This window comes from Salvia hispanica, chromosome 6 (assembly GCF_029641045.1).
Source record: "Salvia hispanica isolate PSC_SH4W2 chromosome 6, Shi_PSC_v1, whole genome shotgun sequence".
In the NCBI taxonomy this organism is placed as follows: Eukaryota; Viridiplantae; Streptophyta; class Magnoliopsida; order Lamiales; family Lamiaceae; genus Salvia; species Salvia hispanica.
In genome coordinates this window covers 9,285,518-9,305,401 of record NC_142697.1, presented here as the reverse complement: position 1 = coordinate 9,305,401, position 19,884 = coordinate 9,285,518, and the positions used below count along the sequence as shown (strand labels likewise).

The window sequence follows — 19,884 nt, the reverse complement described above, 5'->3', positions numbered from 1 at the left end:
TTCACGCAACTTTTAAAGTTTACGGGAAATTCCAAACTATTGTGAAAGTTGACGATTTTAAAAGCAGTTTACCCTACATTTAACTAAAGAGTTTAAAAGAATTAAAAACTTAGTATTTTAATGTAATTTTCTAGATAATTGGCTTGATAAGTTTAAAGTCCCCATATATCATCTTTTCACTCTGATAAATATGAACTGCTAGTATAAATAAAAATATAAAATTTTCTAAATAATTTAAACTTCTAAACGTAATTATTTATAATTATACTTATATAAATTTTTGAAAAATACATGAAAATTTAAAAAAATAGTTGTATAAAAAAAATGCTCTATTGAATTCAACCTACTTAATAAGTGAATTTGAGCTGGCCCTATATCAAATCAATTTTCATTCTAAAATAAATAAATAAATAAAAATCTATTTTCTTTCTCTTTTGATTTTGGGGTAATTTAACCATCTTCTCCTACTTCCCAATAATCTCAACTGAAACTATCGAATTCAACGCTGCTAAAACCCCAAGCCTTCTTTTTTTCTCTAACTTGCCATCTTCTCCCTCCCTCCCTCCCTCTTCACCCTCCTATTTCTCTTCCCCCCTCGCAAATTTCATTAATTCCTATTTGATTTAGTGATCAGGTGGCTGTAATCTCGTAATCCATGACGATGATGACTCCGCAGCCATTGGATGATGATGTAATGCCACTTTCTCCAACTTCAAATTTTCGGTTTATGCTATTTTTTTCACACTTCCTGTCATCATTATCTGTAGATATGCATGCATAACGTTATTTTAGTGATTCGTTCGAGTTCATGTATAGGGCGGAGTTTTCATTTCATGTCCACGGACGCGCGTCTGTTTGTTAGGACATTGAATGCCTCTGATCCTCTAGGGTTTTGCAACTAAAAGGATGTTTTAGTTACTTAATTTATTTTGAGTTTTTATTAGTAATTTGTAATTGGAAGTTCATCTATGGAGTAAGTGGTATGGTTTCACCGGATCATGTTTTCGCTTGTACTGTGGCAACAGGAAGATGAAGAAATGCTGGTGCCAAACTCAGATTCGGTTGAAGTTCCCCAGCCTTTAGTTGAAGGACCTCTTCCAATGGAAGGTATTCCCCCCTGTTGCTCTACAAGAATTTAGGTTAATTGGTATAGAGATGCACTAGTGTGTTTGAAGTTCTGTCTTCCTTCACTTTATTTTTCTGTATATCGCATGCGCTCTTTTGTGTAGACTGTTACAGTTTATGATTTTTCGATTTTTCTCAGTTCATTTGGAAATTTTGAATATTGTTTTATTTGTGTCGTGTTTTTAAAGCATTGTCAATTTCTTAATGGTGCCAGAGGAAAATGCTGGGATCTTGGAGAATCTGGCCTTGGGTAAACCACAAGCTTCACGTTTCTCGTGGACAATAGAGAACTTTTCTCGAGTGAATGTGAAGAAGCTCTATTCAGATGTCTTCGTTGTTGGGAATTATAAATGGTAACTTTAAGATGGGATTTAGCTAATCTTCCTTCACCTTGGTTGGTTTGTGCTGGATGGAAATGTACAACATTAGTTGGAACTAATCGGAAAAAGTACTTATACCTTATAGTGCCATTTCCGATGGATTCTGCAAAGCTTGATCTCAATTGATTTTTTCCTGTGAGAGTGATCTTTATGATGATTGAATTGCACTGGTTTCTACAGGCGGGTGCTTATTTTTCCTAGGGGGAACAATGTGAACGCCTTGTCAATGTATTTGGATGCGGCTGATTGTGCTACCTTACCATATGGGTGGAACAGATATGCGCAGTTTAGCTTGGCTATAGTTAATCAAATGGATAACAAGTTGACAGTGAAAAAAGGTACATCATTGGGGTGCCTTGTTTTTTAATTTATTTTTAGGCAGCAGACTGATGAACCTAGGCATAACTGTGCCTGCATGCTATAAGTTGACTCTGCTGCTTGCTTTGTTAGGCTTTCTATTACTGTAATCAGATCTTTTTTACAGAATTTGTCAAATGCCTCCAGTCCCGCTACCTCTCCTGCACCCCCACTAAATTTGAAGGACTAATTTGTTTAAACCATGGAAACTAAACCTTATCTTTGTGCCCAGCATTAGCCTACCTACACTGATTCTTGTGGGAAACTAAGCCTTGCTGTGGATTCCGCAGATTCCCAGCACCAGTTCAACCAAAGGGAGATTGATTGGGGTTTCACGTCTTTCATGCCTCTTAGTGAGCTGTATGACACCAACAAGGGTTACCTAATGAATGATACTTGTATTGTCGAAGCTGATGTTGCTGTACGTGAAGTCAATGATATTTGGATATATGACTCAAAGAAAGAAACTGGCTTTGTTGGACTTAAGAACCAGGGAGCAACTTGTTATATGAATTCTCTGCTCCAAACTTTGTACCACATTCCTTACTTCAGAAAGGTTACCATATGTTCCTGTCACCAATATTATTCTGATATATTAATATGTCTTGTGTATGAATTATGACTAGGGAAGCATGAAGCGGTTTCACTCTAACCTGAGAAATGTTGTATCAGGCTGTATATCACATGCCAACAACTGAGAATGATAACCCTACAGGAAGCATACCTTTGGCATTACAGAGTTTATTTTATAAGCTCCAGTATCATGACACCAGCGTAGCTACAAAAGAATTGACTAAATCATTTGGATGGGACACGTATGATTCCTTTATGCAACATGATGTGCAAGAACTGAACAGAGTTTTGTCTGAAAAGCTTGAAGACAAGATGAAGGTACTGAATCTATTGATGTCTGACAACATGATATCTTTTATGTGTATCTATCTTTTTATGTTGATAAAGTAAGTGGTGAAGTTATATTAGCTCTTGTACTGGTACAGGGAACTGTTGTGGAAGGAACTATACAAAAATTGTTTGAAGGAAACCATATGAATTACATAGAGTGCATCAACGTAGATTTCAAGTCTACTAGAAAAGAATCATTTTATGGTATTGGTGCTTTCTTCTACAGCTGCACTTTCCTGGCATTCTGATGTTGAATCAGGGATTTATAACCCGTGTTCTTGTGGCAGACCTTCAGCTTGATGTAAAAGGTTGTAAGGATGTTTATGCTTCATTTGACAAGTATGTAGAAGTCGAACGTCTTGAGGGAGATAACAAATATCATGCAGAAGGACATGGTATGCAGGTATGCTACTGCAATAGGAGATAATAGTGTATATTTGAGACTATTAGCTTAATTTGATTGTTGATCTAAGGAAATCTACCTAACTTCCTTGCCCCTAAAGAAATCTCGTGTACGTCAATATCTCTGATTTTTCCTCGTTGATTGATTAATTTATTGGTGTAACATTAGAACTCATTATTCATTCTCCTTGGCTGAAAATATATTTTGTCCTTAGGATGCAAAGAAGGGTGTCTTGTTCATCAACTTCCCTCCAGTTCTCCAGCTTCAATTAAAACGTTTTGAATATGATTTTCTGAGGGATACAATGGTTAAGGTGAGTTGTTGAAATATTGATCATGGTGTATTTGTTTCTTAATGTTTGATTATCTTTATCTTGTTTCTTCATGTATATTCTGGTTAGCATCTTGGGTATATGATCAATCATTGGCTTAAGTGTTTGATCTTACCTAGGAGTTATAAATGTACAATTCTGTTCTTATATTTACTTGTTTAAATAGAGTTTTCCTGTACTTTGACCTGTGAATCTGGTTTTTGAAATTAAATTTTTACTGTTTTCTATTTCTTAGGGGTAAATCTCTGTTGTGATTCCACAAGAAGGAAATTTTGTTTCTATGCGAGTATGCAAAATCTTGCTGTGACTTCTTTCTCCAAATTCTTTGATAGGACATAGCAGTAGTGTTTATAGATATTTATTGCTCAATTTTTATTTTCCCCTAATTCATTTGTACTTGATACCTTTCTTTCATTCACGTGTTTCCAGTTAGTACTTGCAAGCTGTTACAGTATTTTATCATAATGAATATTTGATACGTGTGTTGTATTTAATCCCCTTTATTAATTTCTACTGGGCGCTTTCTGCCAGATACAAACTTCTACAGGAAATCTCATCTAAGAATCCATGATATATCTATAACATTGGAGTTTAACACTTGACTTGGTGAATGTTCAAATTTTTGTTGATGATGGCAGATAAATGACCGATATGAATTTCCATTGGAGCTTGATCTAGATAGGGACAATGGAAAGTATTTGTCACCAGATGCAGATAGAAGCATACGAAACCTCTACATACTTCACAGGTTATTATAGCTTCTTCACCCATAACTTTAGCAGTCTAGCGCCACTTGTTTCCTGCCTTCTGGAGTATGTTTTCTCATTTCTTGTTTTATTGAGTAGGATTGGAATACAAAGTTTCATACATTGAGAAATTGATCTCAACTAACAGAGGACGTGGGAGAGAGAATATCATTAATGTCTAATAAGAATTGTTCTCACATGTTTGCCTATAAGACGTTGTATAATAAGTTGGTGCAATGGTATCCAATCCTCTTACGCTAGGTTAATCGTTATATTTTTTATTTATAACTATCCATTCCATTAGTTCCATAAATGCGGCTACTTAATGATTCTTTGTCCTTCTAGGTGATGCGAAATTCATAATTTTTAGGTCATCCTCTTCTGTTTGGATGCAGCAACTCTTTGTGGGCCTGATGCATCTCAAGAATTATGAGAGATGCTTTAAAGTGTATAGTATTGGATTTTAATTGATAAATCTTATGAAGATGGCTCAATGTTGTTTTATCCTTATATTTAAGATGAGAAATTTGCATGTGTATCCTGCCAGTGGCAGATCTGGTGTAATTTGTTTTGCTCAATTTATTTGCATAAACCAATTTGCTTCCGTACTGTTCTGGGATACCTCATCGTATTCCTTTTACGCAACAGATTTCCTAGTATCTCATCATGAAAAAATTAAGTGCTTTTCCCTCAAATACTGTTCTGCCCTAATCTTTTCTTTTTCTTCTCTGCTTCTTTTCTATGACAGTGTTTTAGTTCACAGCGGCGGGGTGCAAGGTGGACACTATTATGCTTTTATCAGACCAAAACTTTCTGACCTGTGGTATGTTTTTTATTTCTGAAGAATCCCAACCCCTGATCATCCTGCATATCAACTAACGCATATTTTACTTTTTTCAGTGAGGAGACAGACGTATTTCGAAGTTCCATAGTTTTAGTTTTTATAATGATTTGAATTTTTTACCACGCATGGGCAGATTTAGCTAATAATGGTTGCTTAATCAATTTGATTTCATCCTTGCACATAATTTCATCTGAACAGCACCCGAAACTTCACCTTTTCTGAGTTAGGACTCACTTCTCAGGTATAAGTTTGATGATGAGAGGGTCACGAAAGAAGACGTGGAGAGGGCACTAGAGGATCAGTATGGTGGTGAAGAAGAGGTGATTTTTCCTCATGGTTCTGTGCCTTTTACGTCCTTTTAAATGTGTGCTTATGTTCCCTATATTTGACAGTTTCCACAGACAAATCCTGGCTACAACAATACTCCATTCAAATTTACAAAATGCTCGAATGCATACATGCTTGTGTATATACGAGTGAGCGACAAGGATAAGATTATATGTGATGTGGATGAGAAGGATATTGCAGAACATCTTCGGGTAATAAAGCAATGCTGTAGTGTTTTGGCCTTACTGTTATCAACAGAGTGATTTCATCAACCATCACTTGCTTACTCATTCCAGATAAGACTGAAAAAAGAACAAGAAGAAAAGGAAGACAAGAGAAGATACAAAGCACAAGCCCACCTTTACACTATCATCAAGGTTTTCAGGGCGTTCTGCATTCTCAATTAAAATGGGCTGCTGAAGCCATTCATTAATATTTTCAGGTTGCTCGAGATGAGGATTTAAAAGAACAGATAGGAAAGGATGCCTATTTTGATCTTGTAGATCATGATAAAGTCCGTAACTTCCGTATCCAGAGGCAGATGCGTTTTAATATCTTCAAGGTATCTTATTTCCTCATCCTTAATGTGGCAAAAAGCACAAAACTAGTCCTCTCTATCTTACTCCTAAAAGTTCGTTATTAGACTCTATTATTTCAATAAGATGCCTTGTGAGTAAAAATTGTTGCAATGCATGTTTCCGGAAACTACGTATATGTCTGAATAAAATACAGGAAACAGTACTCTTCTAGTATTTTTGGGACTTGTATCATGTAATGGTCTTATTTGGTTATTTCCATCGGTTAAGTGGATTTTGTGGCTTCTTATGAAGGAAGAAGTTGCAAAAGAGTTTGGTATTCCAGTTCAATTTCAGCGCTTCTGGATGTGGGCAAAAAGGCAGAACCACACTTACCGCCCAAACCGACCATTGACACCCCAGGATGAAGCTCAAACTGTAAGCATTTCGCTCTGATAGGATAGGATTAAACCAAAACTGGCCAAGGCAAAACTAAAATTAGAGCCTTTCTCTTGGCTGGTTTCTGTCCAGATCCATAAATGATGGTACCAAATTTTCGTAAGCCATTACCAGGACCACCCAATGTCTCATTTGGTTTCATTATCATGATAATTTGTTAACTCGGTTGATTTTGGCTTTGACTTGCTGAATCTTAATCTAAGCTTACTTTCACAATGTCTACAAGATGTTTATGGCCCTTTTCATTTTGCCTATTAGTATCTAGTTTGCTTTCTGGGCACCCATTTCCTAATTTTGTTCTGCAGGTTGGATCTTTAAGGGAAATATCCAGTAAAGTGTACGGTGCAGAGTTGAAATTATTTCTGGAAGTAGAGTTTGGACTGGTATTTCAGTGATATTTTTGTTAGATCTTTTATAGAAGTGCTATTGCTGAATTTTTGTTATTCTTGTCTCAACTCTCTTTGTGCTTAATATATAGGATTTACAATCAATCCCTCTACCAGAAATAACTAAGGATGACATACTCCTCTTCTTTAAGCTTTATGATCCCGAAAAAGAAGAGCTCCGGTACTTCTTTATCATCTTTGTCCTTTCTTTTATTTCAATCAGCTGCCATTATATAAATCAAAATTTTATAGCTACGCTGGGAGGCTTCTTGTCAAGGGCACAGCAAAGCCCATTGAAATCCTATCAAAGTTAAATGAAATGGCTGGATTTTCCCCTGATGAAGAAATTGAACTTTTTGAGGTTTCTCTGCCATAAATTTACAGAACAATTAGAACTTCTTTTGCCAATTTGACATTACATTATCATGCTTTTGCTAAATCTACAGGAAATAAAATTTGAGCCATCTGTAATGTGCGAATGCCTTCATAAAAGAGCTTCATTTTTGTCCAGTCAGGTTTACTATTTAATTTTAATTTTTTAGTATATGTTCGTATTAATCATTTTCATACTCTGTTTTGTACTTATTCACCGCTCCCCCTATTGGCTCCCAAGATCGAAAATGGGGATATTATTTGCTTCCAGAAACGACCTTCAGATAAATGGAAAGACAAAATACGTTTCCCTGATGTTCCTTCATACTTGGAGTATGTGAAAAATCGCCAGGTGAGCTCCTACTTCAGGTTGCTTAATGCGCCTTCTAGGCACTGGCAGTGAATTAGCAAATTTTAAGTTATTCTATTGCCTGGCTTGAGGTTATCTTTCTAAACACTTAGGGTGAACATTGTTTATATTAGAGTTATTATTTGTTTCTTTTAGTAATAGTTGGCTGTATGCTACTTTATGAAGCTTGTTCTTTCTGTTTGGATGTGAAGAGCAACATTCCTTCAACCATTTACTTGTTCCTCTGCAGGTTGTGCATGTTCGAGCCTTGGAGAGGCCCAGGGAAGATGCATTTTGCCTAGAACTGTGAGTACGGTTATATGGGCATCACATTGACCATTGAGGACTCTAAATTTCAAGTACCATTATTTTGTATTCTCTATATACTGGAGGATTTGTTTGTGAGCATCTGGCTTGAACCTACAGAGCGAAGAATCACACATATGATGATGTCGTGGAAAAAATTGCCCAGCAACTTGGCTTGGAGGATCCATCCAAAATTAGGCTTACTCCTCACAATTGCTATTCTCAGCAACCAAAGCCAAATCCGATCAAATATAGATCAGTTGATCATCTGCAAGAGATGCTTATGCACCACAACCAGGTAGTGCTGTGAAGTATCTGTCCCTATTTTTAATTTAGTTTCTTTGGGTTTGTTTCCTTTTTTTCTTTTTAAGGAATAAAGAAGGAAGTATTAATGTAAGTAGTTGATTAATGATTTATGTGGACCTCTTGAAATAGATCTCCGATATATTGTATTATGAAGTGCTGGATATTCCGCTTCCAGAGTTGCAGTGTATAAAGAATCTGAAAGTCACCTTCCATCATGCTACAAAAGATGAGGTGATGATATTTTTGGGCATTACTTTTATTGAAATTTTTAGTTTAAGACGTATGATATCATCATAGTAAGCGTGCATTTCCTTTCTCAGGCTGCTGTTGTCAATATTAGATTGCCAAAGCAAAGCACTGTTGGGGATGTTCTCAATGAGATCAAGAAAAAGGTTCTTTAACTGTTTCACTCATGTTCTGCTCTTGGCCATAGTCTTTATGTTTAACTCATTGCATCTTCAAATGATTTATTCTTCGAACTTCTTTTTTTATTATGTCCTTTATAATTCTTTTGCATCTTATCGTAGGTAGAATTGTCTCAACCAAATGCTGAGCTTAGGTTGCTTGAAGTTTTCTGTCATAAAATTTACAAGGTAATGATCTTGGTTCAAACATGTCTTTTGTTCCTGATATGTTTGCTAAAATTCTGATCATTTATTCATTTATTGTATGTTGGGTATTTCTGGCTGTACTTGGATGCTATCTATATTAACTTAGTAACTGTTATGATCTGGCATATTGTTGCTTGACTAGATGGTGTGAAGTGGATGCCACACAAATAGTTTAAAACAAATTCTGATCCCATGTTCATCTAAATATATACCGTTCTAGTTTGGTGTGGATAATCCTAACCTCCCTTGATTTTGCAGATTTTCCCCATCCTTGAGAAAATTGAGAACATAAATGACCAGCATTGGACTTTGCGCTCTGAGGAGGTGAATTCTAGCCTTGTCTCGTCCTCATCATTGTGGATAAATCTATATTACCTGATCCCTCTTCACCCGTAGAACTAATGTGTGATAATGATAAATCTAATATTGACAGTTCAGCTATATTACCTGATCCCTCTTCACCCGTAGAACTAATGTGTGATAATGATAAATCTAATGAACAACATTTTGGGCCCTAATTGAGGGAATCGTAATCTTAACCTCTTTAGCCTATGGCCCTATATTTATACTGTCTTGTTTTATCTTAGATTCCGGAAGAAGAAAAGAATCTTGGGCCCAACGATCACTTGATTCATGTTTACCATTTTACAAAGGAGGTTTCCCAGAATCAAGTGGTATTTCAGCCTTTTCTGAACTTTAGATTTGCAACTAGATACGAGATAAGTTATAGCTACTTATGTAATGCTTGCATTTTTCCCTGAACAGCAAGTACAGAATTTTGGGGACCCATTTTTGTTGGCTATTCATGAAGGTGAAACAGTAGCAGATATTAAACTCCGCATTCAAAAGAAATTGCAGGTCCCAGATGAAGAGTTTTCAAAGGCATGTAAATTGAATGCCATTACCTTGATACATTCTGTTTAAGTTTAGTGGATAATCTTCCCTTCTGCTCATTAATTTTCATTTTTTGGAAAAATGTACAGTGGAAGCTTGCATTGCTGTCCTTGGGATGTCCAGAGTATCTTGAAGACTCTAATGTTGTCTCCAGTCGTTTCCAGGTCCAGGTATCCCCACCCTGCATTGTGATAATTTAGTAAATAATCTTTTGCTGGAATTCCAGTTGAAACTGGTGAGGTTCTTTTTCGCAGAGAAGAGAAGTTTATGGTGTTTGGAAGCAGTACCTTGGGCTAGAGCACTCTGTTACTCCACCTAAAAGGGCATATACTATTGTGAACCAGGTGAGTTAGCAGTTTGCCATCTTTTAATCTTGTGTTACTCTACTTCTACTGACCGCTTGTATTAGTTCTTTATGTACATGCACATCAAAATTTCACTAAATAGATGTTTTAGTTCCTTTTTTTTCTAAAAATAACCTTTTACAATCTTTAGTTGTTTATTTTAAACCCCACATGATGCTCTTCATGAACTTTTTCTGAAATTTATGTCCGATCATCACAGACTCGCCACACAATTGATCATCAGGCGGTTAGAATATCCAATTGAAGTTGGGTTGGTGCCTTGAACTAAAATGAAAAAGAAAACAAGAAGTGTGGATATTGGGAGGAGAGTTGAGGCAGAGATATGCTCGGTTCGTTTCTGAATGTTATGGTGATCGTTTCTTTTTTTATTAATTTTTCATCTTAACATGATTTGGAATGGTAGGCTCGGGGTAATTTTCTGGATTCAGGCAGTGGAAATTGCGTTTTGTGTTCCGGTCACCAGATTTCCCTGCAGTAGGCGAGAATTATTACATTGCCTGAGCATGAAAGATCGTTCATAACAGGACTTTGGCTGGATAGGGTCGGTAAAGTGAGTATAGATAGTACTCTTTGTGTTTCTTAGGTCATTTTTTCTGTTCATCCTCAAATTTTATATCCATTTGTTTTGTTCATTCTTAATGCCATATATCAAGGGAATGTGGTGGTAAAATAATCATTTCTCTTATTTTTGAAATAGATATTTCTAGCCATTACTTTTGAAAATAGATATTTCTATGTTGCTATGCGATTTTTCAGTATGTTTTGTGTGTATATGTATATAAGTTAATGGATTTGCCTCGTTGTTAAATTCTCCAAATTCTTGTCCGACATCGGCTTGGTGATGATCCTAGCTTCTCTATATAAGTGTGGATAACCCTCCCCCTTATGAGGCCTTTTAAGGGTGAGTGGCTCATTTCTAATATGGTAGCAGAGCAGGGCCCAAGTCGATGATGGTTTATCTCTTTATCTCTTCTCTTGCCTATCCACGTGATGGAAGTCCGATGTGTCATTCCGGCCCACACATGAGGGGGTGTGTTAAATTCTCCAAATCCTTATCCCAAGCCGTTCTCTTGCCTATTCACGTGATGGAAGTCCGATGTGTCATTCCGGCCCACACATGAGGGGGCGTGTTAAATTCTCCAAATCCTTATCCCACATCGGCTTGGTGATGATCCTAGCTTCTCTATATAAGTGTGGATAACCCTCCCCCTTATGAGCCCTTTTAAAGGGTGAGTGATCCATTTCTAATACTAGTCATTTCTAATACTGGTCATGCAGGCAAAAAGCTCAATGAACCTTGTGACCTTTATTGTGATTCTCAAAATAATGAAGTTCACATGAGATTTCACTTTTGAGCTTATCAACTACTAACATTATTATTTTTAATTACTCTAGTTTAAATACACATATTATGTGTACACATAATTTAATACTAGTAGTTTAGTTCACGCCAAAAATGCTGAAATTGGAAAACGATATCGGAATGACTTGAATATTACAAGATGGAATTTGGCCATAGGAGATCAGTTTCCAGAAAATATTTTAATATATCTAGATTTAGTTTGTACGATACACTGATTACAATATGTAATATATACTTATTGAGCTTGTAATATACAGTGATTGTACTTTTGTAGATTTTTTAATTGTGTTTCTAATATATTTTGATTGATTTTTAGCATATGTTGATTGAGTTTGTAATATACGCTGATTCAGTTTTAAATTTATGTTGATTGAGCTTTTAATATTCCCTCCGTTTTCTAAAAATAAGAAATTTGGAAATAGCACGGATTTTAATGCAAAATTGTAATATAATAGAGATGAAGAGAAAAAAATGAGTAAAATGAGAGAGGAAGAGAAAAAGTGTTGGAATTAATGTTAGTGATTGTGGGGTCCATTTTCTAAAATAGAAATTTTTTATTTTTAAAATGGACTAAGAAAGGAAAAAATTCTATATAACTATGCTTAATTGCTTATGGTAATATACTACTGTGCTAATTTAATTGTATAGATGTGTCGTGTTAACTCTATTGTACGACTATGCTGAATCAACTGTAAACATATGTTGAATCATCATTCCTACATGCTAATTTTCAAGTATGGATCAACATAAAAATCGATATTTGGTGAACCTATATTATAAATTTGTTTCACTATTAACCTAACATACAAATCATATGTGGTGAACGTATATTGATAATTTGTTTCGCTATTAACTTATTATTTTCATCTATGTAGTAGTATAATTTTATGACGTAGTAATAATTAATGCGTGATAAGCTTCCAGTTGGTAGCATTTTCAATTTTAAAATTTACTAAGAGCACTCACAATAGCGGCGCCGATCGGCGCCCCATCGGTGCTTAATTGGGGGGCGTTCGGCGGGCGTCGTTGACCGCCGATCGGTTGATTTTCATTTTTTAAAATTCAACTATGTATATAAATCTCACTTCACTTCATTTTATTCACCCCTCTCATTCTCTCGACTACAAATTTTCTCTCTCTAGTAACAGAATGAATCCCAATAGCGATTTCCCGAACACCGGTAAATCACAATATCCCAGCGGCAGGTCCCAGTTCCCCAGACGGCGGTAGCGGCTTCAAGATGAGCGGTGTGTAAAAGTGTTTTTTAAATGATAGGTTTTAATTTTATTTAAATGAAATATGTTTTATTTTTTCTCTCTTTTTTTTCTTGAATTGATTTCGTTTCTATTGTTTTAATATTTGATAAACACCATCAATCAACTATAATGAATTATATATAGATAGTGATTGGCTATAAGATTAGTTGTGATAGGCTGAGATGGGCTATGAGATAGGCTGATGATGTGGTATGAGGAAACTGTAGATGAGCTATAAAGAGGACTGTTTGAGTGCTCTAAGGTGGTGTTCGGTTTTCTTATTAAAATAATACTAAGATATAATCTATGATTGAGTTGTAAGTTTATTTTAGTCATAGAGGGTTAGCTATTACTACCTCCGTCCCCTAAATTTTGACACGGTTTACTATTTCGGTTCATCCCTGAAAATTTGACACATTTCACTTTTTACCATTTTTGAAAGTGGACTTCATATTCCACTAACTCATTCCTACTCACATTTTATTATAAAACTAATACTTTAAAAGTAAGACCCACATCCCACCAACTTTTTCAACTCATTTTTCATTACATTTCTTAAAACCCGTGCCGGGTCAAAGTGTGTAAAAATTTGGGGGGCGGAGGTAGTACTAATTATTCCATGATTATTCATTTAGGACTGAGTTGTGAGATTAAATCTCATGAATCAAACACACTACATATTTAATCCCAGATACAAATCGAACCCCCCTCAAACTTTGATATTATGGAATTCAAATTTAAGCTTCAATTTCAAATTTAATATTGGAACATATTATGTGTATTGTCTCACAAACAATGGTGACATAAAACCATAAATAAAACACTATGGAATTGTATAAGATAAAGGGTTTTAATCGGCTCTAACCGGACCTGATCCTCAAAATTATAAACATCAAATTGCACCAAATCTATCAAATGATTTTATTGATATGCTGTGTTGCCCATTTATACAAGGGTAATTATATAATTCATACAAAATATTTAGCATTTGTTTTATATTGATAAAAATATTTGAAGCTTGCATAAATGACAAACAGTTTTGATTGCATTTCATGTTAATACATTCTGGTAATACAATGTTGTTAACTCTTTACCTATGTGACATAGGAGTACAAAATATTAAAAAATGATAGTACAATTTTTTTTACCAATATAAAACAAAGGACTTTGTATACCAACCTAAAATAATGGCAAAATATTTTGTGCTCCACATAGACAGAGTCAACGGCTTCCAAACAAAAGTAACGGAATGTACTAAAATAAAATATGAATACAACTTTTTGTACTATTCCTATGATTTTTGTTAACTTCAAACGTTTTGTACTACCAATTTAAAACAAACGTGAAACATTCTATATGAGTTGGCGTATTTACCCATTCATATGGCGGATACAAGTTTACTAGATTCAGAAGGGAAATTTACCAAAACGACCTTGGGTCCGTGCTACAAGTTTGGAATGACAATGCCCTTGGGATTGCAATTACTTCCCCTTCAAAATAATGAAATGAAACAGCATTCCCGAGCTAGGAAAGAGCAATTGCAAGCGGCTTAGTTACAAGATCCTGTATGAGATTACACCTTCATTGGTGTCAATGCGCACCCTATTCATTTTTAAGAGCAGCAGCACATAAGATCTTGCTTTGTAGCCTGCCCATAAATATATAATGTAAGAGCCACCCATAGTTTTTGGTGCGAGGAGAAGCAAATTTTAAAACTAGAAGATATTGAACCGCATACCTAGTCCCATCAATTCAATTTCATCTTGCTGAAAACTTTCTGCCTTTGATCCCAACCATGATTTCATTTTATCAACCGCAATTTGGAGATCCTGCATAACTTACACTTCACACTTCAGTCTCTCTCTACTTTATGGAATGAAGGGGAAAGACAAGTAACATATGGCAACTACAAAGTCAAGTCCAAGGACATATGCATCCGATTCTATAATTCCTTAAAATGACGAATGGAATTTGACAGAGATCTAATGCAGTCTCGCCAACCAATACTATCACGTTACAAATCATAATATGCATGACTGCTTGATCTTGTTCTTGTAAGAGAATGCTCTATATACTGCTAAGTAGCTTCAGTCAAAGTGAAGATGTATGGTGAAGTGAAAATATATGTTAAACAGTGTCTAGAATTACTTCAGGTGGAGTGGCACAAAGGATCCGAGTGCTATGATACATCTAATAAACCATTCTCTAACGCTCACTGTCCTAACAAGACTCTGCAAGATTCTTGTATGAAATGTTAAAGACTGAACAAAAGATGAATATTGTACCTCCCATGATGCCAAGCCTTTCATGATTTTAGGAAGGCTTTCATAATCATCTCTAGACACATTCAGGGAAAGCTTAGAATCTTCAAATTTCTTCAGCTCATCTGTCCTTTCTTCTAAACTCATTATAAACAAGTATATCATTTGTATCAAAGCTTCAACTAGATGTACTACATGGAAAGAAAGAAAAGAATAAAATTGGTAGATAGTAAACTTGCTAACCTTCTATCTCAAATTCAGATTCATACATCTCAACTTTAGTGTGAGCTTCACCACATACACAAAACAAAAATTAGTGCTTAGAAAGTGTAATAGTGGCCATGATATTTCTCAAGCACAATCAACTCACCTTGAGATGCTATGGCTGCAAGACTACTATCTGAGATCCCAAATTTCTTCAAACTCAATGAATCATCAAGCCTACATCATATGTTAAGGAAGAAAAAAGCAAATACAACCTCAAACTACCACAGAATGCTGGTGAAATTGTACAATCAAATTCAGAGGATACAAGGGGTCGTCTTCCACATCATTGCTCCTCTTCAATTCATCGCCGCTTCCAGGGGAAAACGTGTCATCCACCACAGCTTCTTCATCAAAATCAACTAATACACCAATTGAAATTTAATTTATTTAGAAAAAAGAGTAAAAAAACACCAGACGAATCTGAATAGTGATGGAGACAAACGTGGGGCAATGTAGTTGGAGGAGGAATAGAGATGATCCTGGAGGTCAGAAATGCCATTTCGATTCTTCTTCAAGACCTCATTGCAGTGCCCTAAGAGCTCCTCAAACGACACCGTTGCGAATGACATGGATTCCAGAATGTTGAGGTCGTCTCCAGCGGCGGAAACTCTCCGATTAACGCTTTGGATGAAGGTTGTTGAAGCGGAATCTAAGAATTAAAGGATGAATTAGTGATAAATTGGATCGGAGCAGATAGTGCAGTGAGTGATTAGCTAGTTGGTGAGTACCGAGAGGGATCGGGCGGCGGTCGACGGACTCTTTGAGGGCGGCGCAGCTAGTTTGGAGATGGTTGCAGAATTTCGCCATTGTTGTGCACAATTTTCCGACTGATTCTTCCATCTTCTTTCCTTTCGAATTTTTTCCTCGCTCTCACTCACTCATTTTTTCTTCTTTCGCTTAAGCTTTTATTAGTATAGTAGTACATACGTATTTGAATTTAGCGAAATCTTTCACGTTATAGCATTGTATTAATAGCGCCTGTAGCTCAGTGGATAGAGCGTCTGTTTCCTAAGCAGAAAGTCGTAGGTTCGACCCCTACCTGGCGCGATATTGATATAATTTTTATTTTATCTTCATTCACCTGTTTTGCTCATTTTATGTCAGTTTTCTGACTTTTTCCAATTTATACTTCGATTTGTAGTATTTTCTAATTTCTATTTCAATTTGTTTTACCTTTTCTTTTCAATTTGCTGCATTTTCTATTTGTCATTTTTGCTTTGCCTTCGATTTTCTACTTGCGGTTTACCTCAATCTCCAACCAATAAATTGAGGATTTGTCATATCATAGGATAGACTTAGATTTGGATAAGACGATGAAGTGCAACTTAATCACCTGTTTTGCTCATTTTATGTCAGTTTTCTGACTTTTTCCAATTTATACTTCGATTTGTAGTATTTTCTAATTTCTATTTCAATTTGTTTTACCTTTTCTTTTCAATTTGCTGCATTTTCTATTTGTCATTTTTGCTTTGCCTTCGATTTTCTACTTGCGTTTTACCTCAATCTCCAACCAATAAATTGAGGATTTGTCATATCATAGGATAGACTTAGATTTGGATAAGACGATGAAGTGCAACTTAATTGATGTGACGTTTTTCCTTAGACAAGGGATTCGAGTTATAATAAGATTAGACATGAAACCAACGTTGATATTCTTTAACAATTAAACACAAACAAATAAAAAGTTGGATTTGGAAAAAATAGGAGAATCATAGTATAACATTTATAGGTTAACAGGAAGTATAAGACTTTTACATAGTAATCTACTGGTAAATGGGGCGCCGTGTAAAGTTAAACTAGGCGACACCAAGCTATAGACCGATGTAAAGCTAAAAAAAGGGTCATGTTTTTACAAAATTCCCCCAACATTTAACCCAGTAAAATTCAAAGAAGATGATACAACATTCAGATGTGCTGGAAACAATGGGGTTCACAGAGGCAATCAATGGCATGCATCAGCTTTCTCCTCGGACCAATGGCATCCGTGCCCATGTCTTTGAGCTTCTGCATAGTAAGATTTGCCAGTTGAAATTTGCCGACCCTTCTCATCTGGAAAACCTTGATGAATCGTGCAAGGCCAAGAGAATCAAGCCAATTCTCCAATCCCCCTGCCTTCCTGAGCTTTTTCTCTAGATGCAACGCTCTCATCCTTTGATTTAGAAATGAGGTGCTATCAGCAAATAGCTTCATTCCCTGCCTAGATCTCGGGATGCTCCATGGACCAATGTCATTCCCCTCTCTATGACCACAAAGTGGAGAATGGTCTAAGGTGGTCCTCTGATGGGATGAACTTGGGGGCTTTTCGAAATTTACATTGGGCACTTCTAGAGGAGGTTGAGGTTGAACAGCAGCCTGTTCTTCAGATGACCTGGATTTATCCATTTCATGGACTGATCGCTCCACAGTGTTTGCTGACGAGCAGTGCAACTGGGAGTTAGTTTTTCTATTAGGTGACTGGGAGTTGGTGGTGTTTCTTGGTGACTTGGAGTTAGTGATGCTTCTTGGCTTTTCTTGTAGCTGACCATCTTCTACAGTAGGCATTTCTGAGCGCTTCTTATTAGGCATAGGAGGGATTATAATTGTTATTCTCTGCTTCTTGACCACCATCCAATCTCCGTCATCAGGTGGATCAGCATGGGGGAAACATTGATTTTGATGCTTCTTTCCAGTGGAACGATGGATCTGTCTTTGTTTTGGCTTTACCATTAGTTGAATATCTGCATAAATCATTGTCAGAAAACAAAATCTAACTTTTAAGAAAGAGGACTTAGCAATTTGCAACATCAACACAATCAGACTATGCATGGTATTCGATATAAGAGGAATACAAGATACCACAAAGTTGATAACTTAAACTAAAAACTATTGTAAGTAAAGGGAGATTGACCGCAACAGCAGTGGACTGAACAGAAAAGAGACAAGTAAGCATCTCTATTTTGTCATCTGAATGAAAGACGAGTGAAATGAATTCATCCAAGAGATGAGAAGGGAAGAAAAGGGAGAGCAGAAAGCACAATGGTGAGGGAAAACATTTGGACCATTACAATCAGCACATACAAGATTCATGTTCCCAACATAGAATTGCATAGCTTATACTGTCGCAACCTCAGTGGACTCCATAAGCAAGCAGACATACACCACAATAAAGGAAAAAGGGATAATCGTATCAGCATTTTCCATTTTACTCAACAAAAAATACATTACAGAGACTGTTAATTTTCTTTTTGGTGGCTGCTTTTGCTACAAACGAAGATTATAACAACAGAAAGATGCCCTTAGATTTTTTTGTCAAATGTTGGTGGAAAAGTTGACAAATATAGCACTCTTACAGCCAAGTCTACACAATCATAATTGGGATTTTCACCACCTTGAATCTTTCATATATGTTAGATCCTTGACAGATTCAGGCCATCACTAACCATTTGACACAGTGTTAAATTATATGCTCATTCCTTCTATCACATGTTGGAGAATTAAGTGTACCTGATATCTAACATACTCATTTAACATTTTCAAAGCCAATCCATTATCAGAAACTTGAATCAACTTTCTTTTCATCTCGAAATCACTTAACACATTTAAATATTACCAGAAACTAGAATCATTTGAAATACGAGATTTACTTTATTATCTTTAAGTTCAATTAGTTATCTAAATCAAATGATCCAACAGCCAACTATCTACATATCCACTTTCAAAACATTCTGTAATGACATGAATCATGAAAAGGAGTTTTTGAATTACGTGATCAATTTATCAACTAACAACTAAGAGCTTTTCTCGCAAAGATTTGTGGAATATAGCTACCACAATTCAACACCATAGTCCTCAAAGATATATAAATAGCAATTGGGGGAAATAACTTGAAGGTTTAAAATTTGTAATCCGTCACCAGTTCTCTGCTAGTTGAAGCCCACTCAACGATGAACAAAATCCTAAATCAATCTAAACTCAAGGATTACAAACATTCCGACAAAAATGAAAAAGAGAAACAAGCAAGAAAATGAAGACATTGTGATCGAAGGAGGAAACTGAAAACCTGTAGTCTTGACATGGAAGGTATTTGGAGTTAAAAGAGAAGAGTGAAAATCGACGAGCACCGACGAAATCGCCGCCTGGATATGTCCCGTGCCGTTCAATCGACTAATTTTCTCTCTCCCCCTCTGAGTCGTGCGATTAACTTGTTTGTTTATTTTAATGTTGAAATAGTTAATCAATTTAATTTTGCATTCACAAATTGGAATCTCATCTCTCTTTTAAGTACTTGGTTATAAAAAATATTTAAAAGTCATCGAAGAAAACTTAATTACTTATATATATTGATTTTAAATTAAATATGAGTGAAATAAGTTAGTACAACGGGATTCTATTAGTACTATTTATATAATAAAATATATTTTTTAGTATGAAATTTTATAAAGTTTTGTTTATGAGTTAAGTAATGTGAATAAAGTAAGAGAGATGAAAAAAAAGTTATGGATAATGTTGTTTTCATTTTAAAATTTTTTATTTCTAATGGGACAACCTAAAGATAATTCATTTTTAATGGGATAGGGAGATTATATAATATTGAAAAACATCTACAACACAAGCTAGCGTTCTGGGATGAGATGTGGGGACGTGATGCATGCACCTCATCCTAGCGAGACTCACGTGAAGGGGGAGCCGGGGAGGTAGCACAGGTTGTTTCTCCACGCCCCCCACGAGGCGTCTTCTGTAGTGGTTCGTGAAGCACACTCGCCTCTCTGTGAGTGGACT

The 19,884-nt window shown here is 35.8% G+C and overlaps 3 protein-coding genes and 1 non-coding gene across 5 annotated transcripts; 2 read left to right on the top strand and 2 right to left on the bottom strand.

Annotated features, from left to right (window-relative positions):
- Nucleotides 1-520: 520 nt before the first annotated feature.
- Nucleotides 521-10,664, top strand: LOC125207385 (ubiquitin C-terminal hydrolase 12-like). 2 transcript variants are annotated; one of them, XM_048106698.2, is made up of 33 exons: nt 521-691; nt 1,026-1,107; nt 1,340-1,478; nt 1,686-1,843; nt 2,153-2,418; nt 2,535-2,753; nt 2,861-2,969; nt 3,053-3,168; nt 3,383-3,481; nt 4,138-4,247; nt 4,994-5,068; nt 5,331-5,409; nt 5,482-5,628; nt 5,713-5,793; nt 5,859-5,978; nt 6,247-6,369; nt 6,696-6,773; nt 6,869-6,957; nt 7,029-7,137; nt 7,223-7,291; nt 7,390-7,500; nt 7,748-7,803; nt 7,924-8,101; nt 8,239-8,340; nt 8,430-8,501; nt 8,637-8,702; nt 8,979-9,044; nt 9,308-9,394; nt 9,486-9,602; nt 9,704-9,778; nt 9,869-9,958; nt 10,179-10,308; nt 10,383-10,664. In XM_048106698.2, exons 1-32 carry the CDS (start codon nt 656-658, stop codon nt 10,221-10,223), a joined length of 3,369 nt encoding a protein of 1,122 aa, XP_047962655.1. In that variant the 5' UTR covers nt 521-655; the 3' UTR covers nt 10,224-10,308; nt 10,383-10,664. The 2 variants fall into 2 exon arrangements, with proteins under 2 accessions (XP_047962655.1, XP_047962654.1); XM_048106697.2 differs by having other exon boundaries at nt 9,704-9,784.
- A 3,119-nt stretch (nt 10,665-13,783) lies between these two features.
- LOC125204669 (uncharacterized) lies at nt 13,784-16,017 on the bottom strand. The gene is made up of 8 exons (XM_048103377.2): nt 15,855-16,017; nt 15,569-15,775; nt 15,392-15,485; nt 15,230-15,300; nt 15,103-15,147; nt 14,884-14,996; nt 14,337-14,427; nt 13,784-14,246 (listed from the first exon to the last, which is right to left on the bottom strand). The coding sequence occupies exons 1-8, from the start codon at nt 15,964-15,966 to the stop codon at nt 14,152-14,154; spliced, it is 828 nt and encodes a 275-aa protein (XP_047959334.1). The 5' UTR covers nt 15,967-16,017; the 3' UTR covers nt 13,784-14,151.
- Nucleotides 16,018-16,100: 83 nt separating this feature from the next.
- Nucleotides 16,101-16,173, top strand: TRNAR-CCU (transfer RNA arginine (anticodon CCU)). Its single transcript has one exon. It is a non-coding gene; the product is annotated as a tRNA-Arg (tRNA).
- A 643-nt stretch (nt 16,174-16,816) lies between these two features.
- On the bottom strand, nt 16,817-19,317 carry LOC125204194 (Sterile alpha motif (SAM) domain-containing protein). The gene is made up of 2 exons (XM_048102768.2): nt 19,166-19,317; nt 16,817-17,843 (listed from the first exon to the last, which is right to left on the bottom strand). The coding sequence occupies exon 2, from the start codon at nt 17,830-17,832 to the stop codon at nt 17,032-17,034; it is 801 nt and encodes a 266-aa protein (XP_047958725.1). The 5' UTR covers nt 17,833-17,843; nt 19,166-19,317; the 3' UTR covers nt 16,817-17,031.
- Between the last annotated feature and the right edge of the window lie 567 nt (nt 19,318-19,884).

Bases quoted from the DNA above. Each gene is read 5' to 3' on its own strand.
- LOC125207385 (XM_048106697.2), top strand. From the start codon at position 656: ATGACGATGATGACTCCGCAGCCATTGGATGATGAT. The intron at 6,958-7,028 runs GTACTTCTTTAT...AAAATTTTATAG, and splicing joins CCCGAAAAAGAAGAGCTCCG to CTACGCTGGGAGGCTTCTTG. The intron at 7,501-7,747 runs GTGAGCTCCTAC...GTTCCTCTGCAG, and splicing joins AGTATGTGAAAAATCGCCAG to GTTGTGCATGTTCGAGCCTT.
- LOC125204669 (XM_048103377.2), bottom strand. From the start codon at position 15,966: ATGGAAGAATCAGTCGGAAAATTGTGCACAACAATGGCGAAATTCTGC. The intron at 15,301-15,391 runs GTATCCTCTGAA...CATATGATGTAG, and splicing joins GATGTGGAAGACGACCCCTT to GCTTGATGATTCATTGAGTT. The intron at 14,247-14,336 runs GTATGCGGTTCA...ATTTATGGGCAG, and splicing joins AATTGAATTGATGGGACTAG to GCTACAAAGCAAGATCTTAT.
- LOC125204194 (XM_048102768.2), bottom strand. From the start codon at position 17,832: ATGGTAAAGCCAAAACAAAGACAGATCCATCGTTCCACTGGAAAGAAG.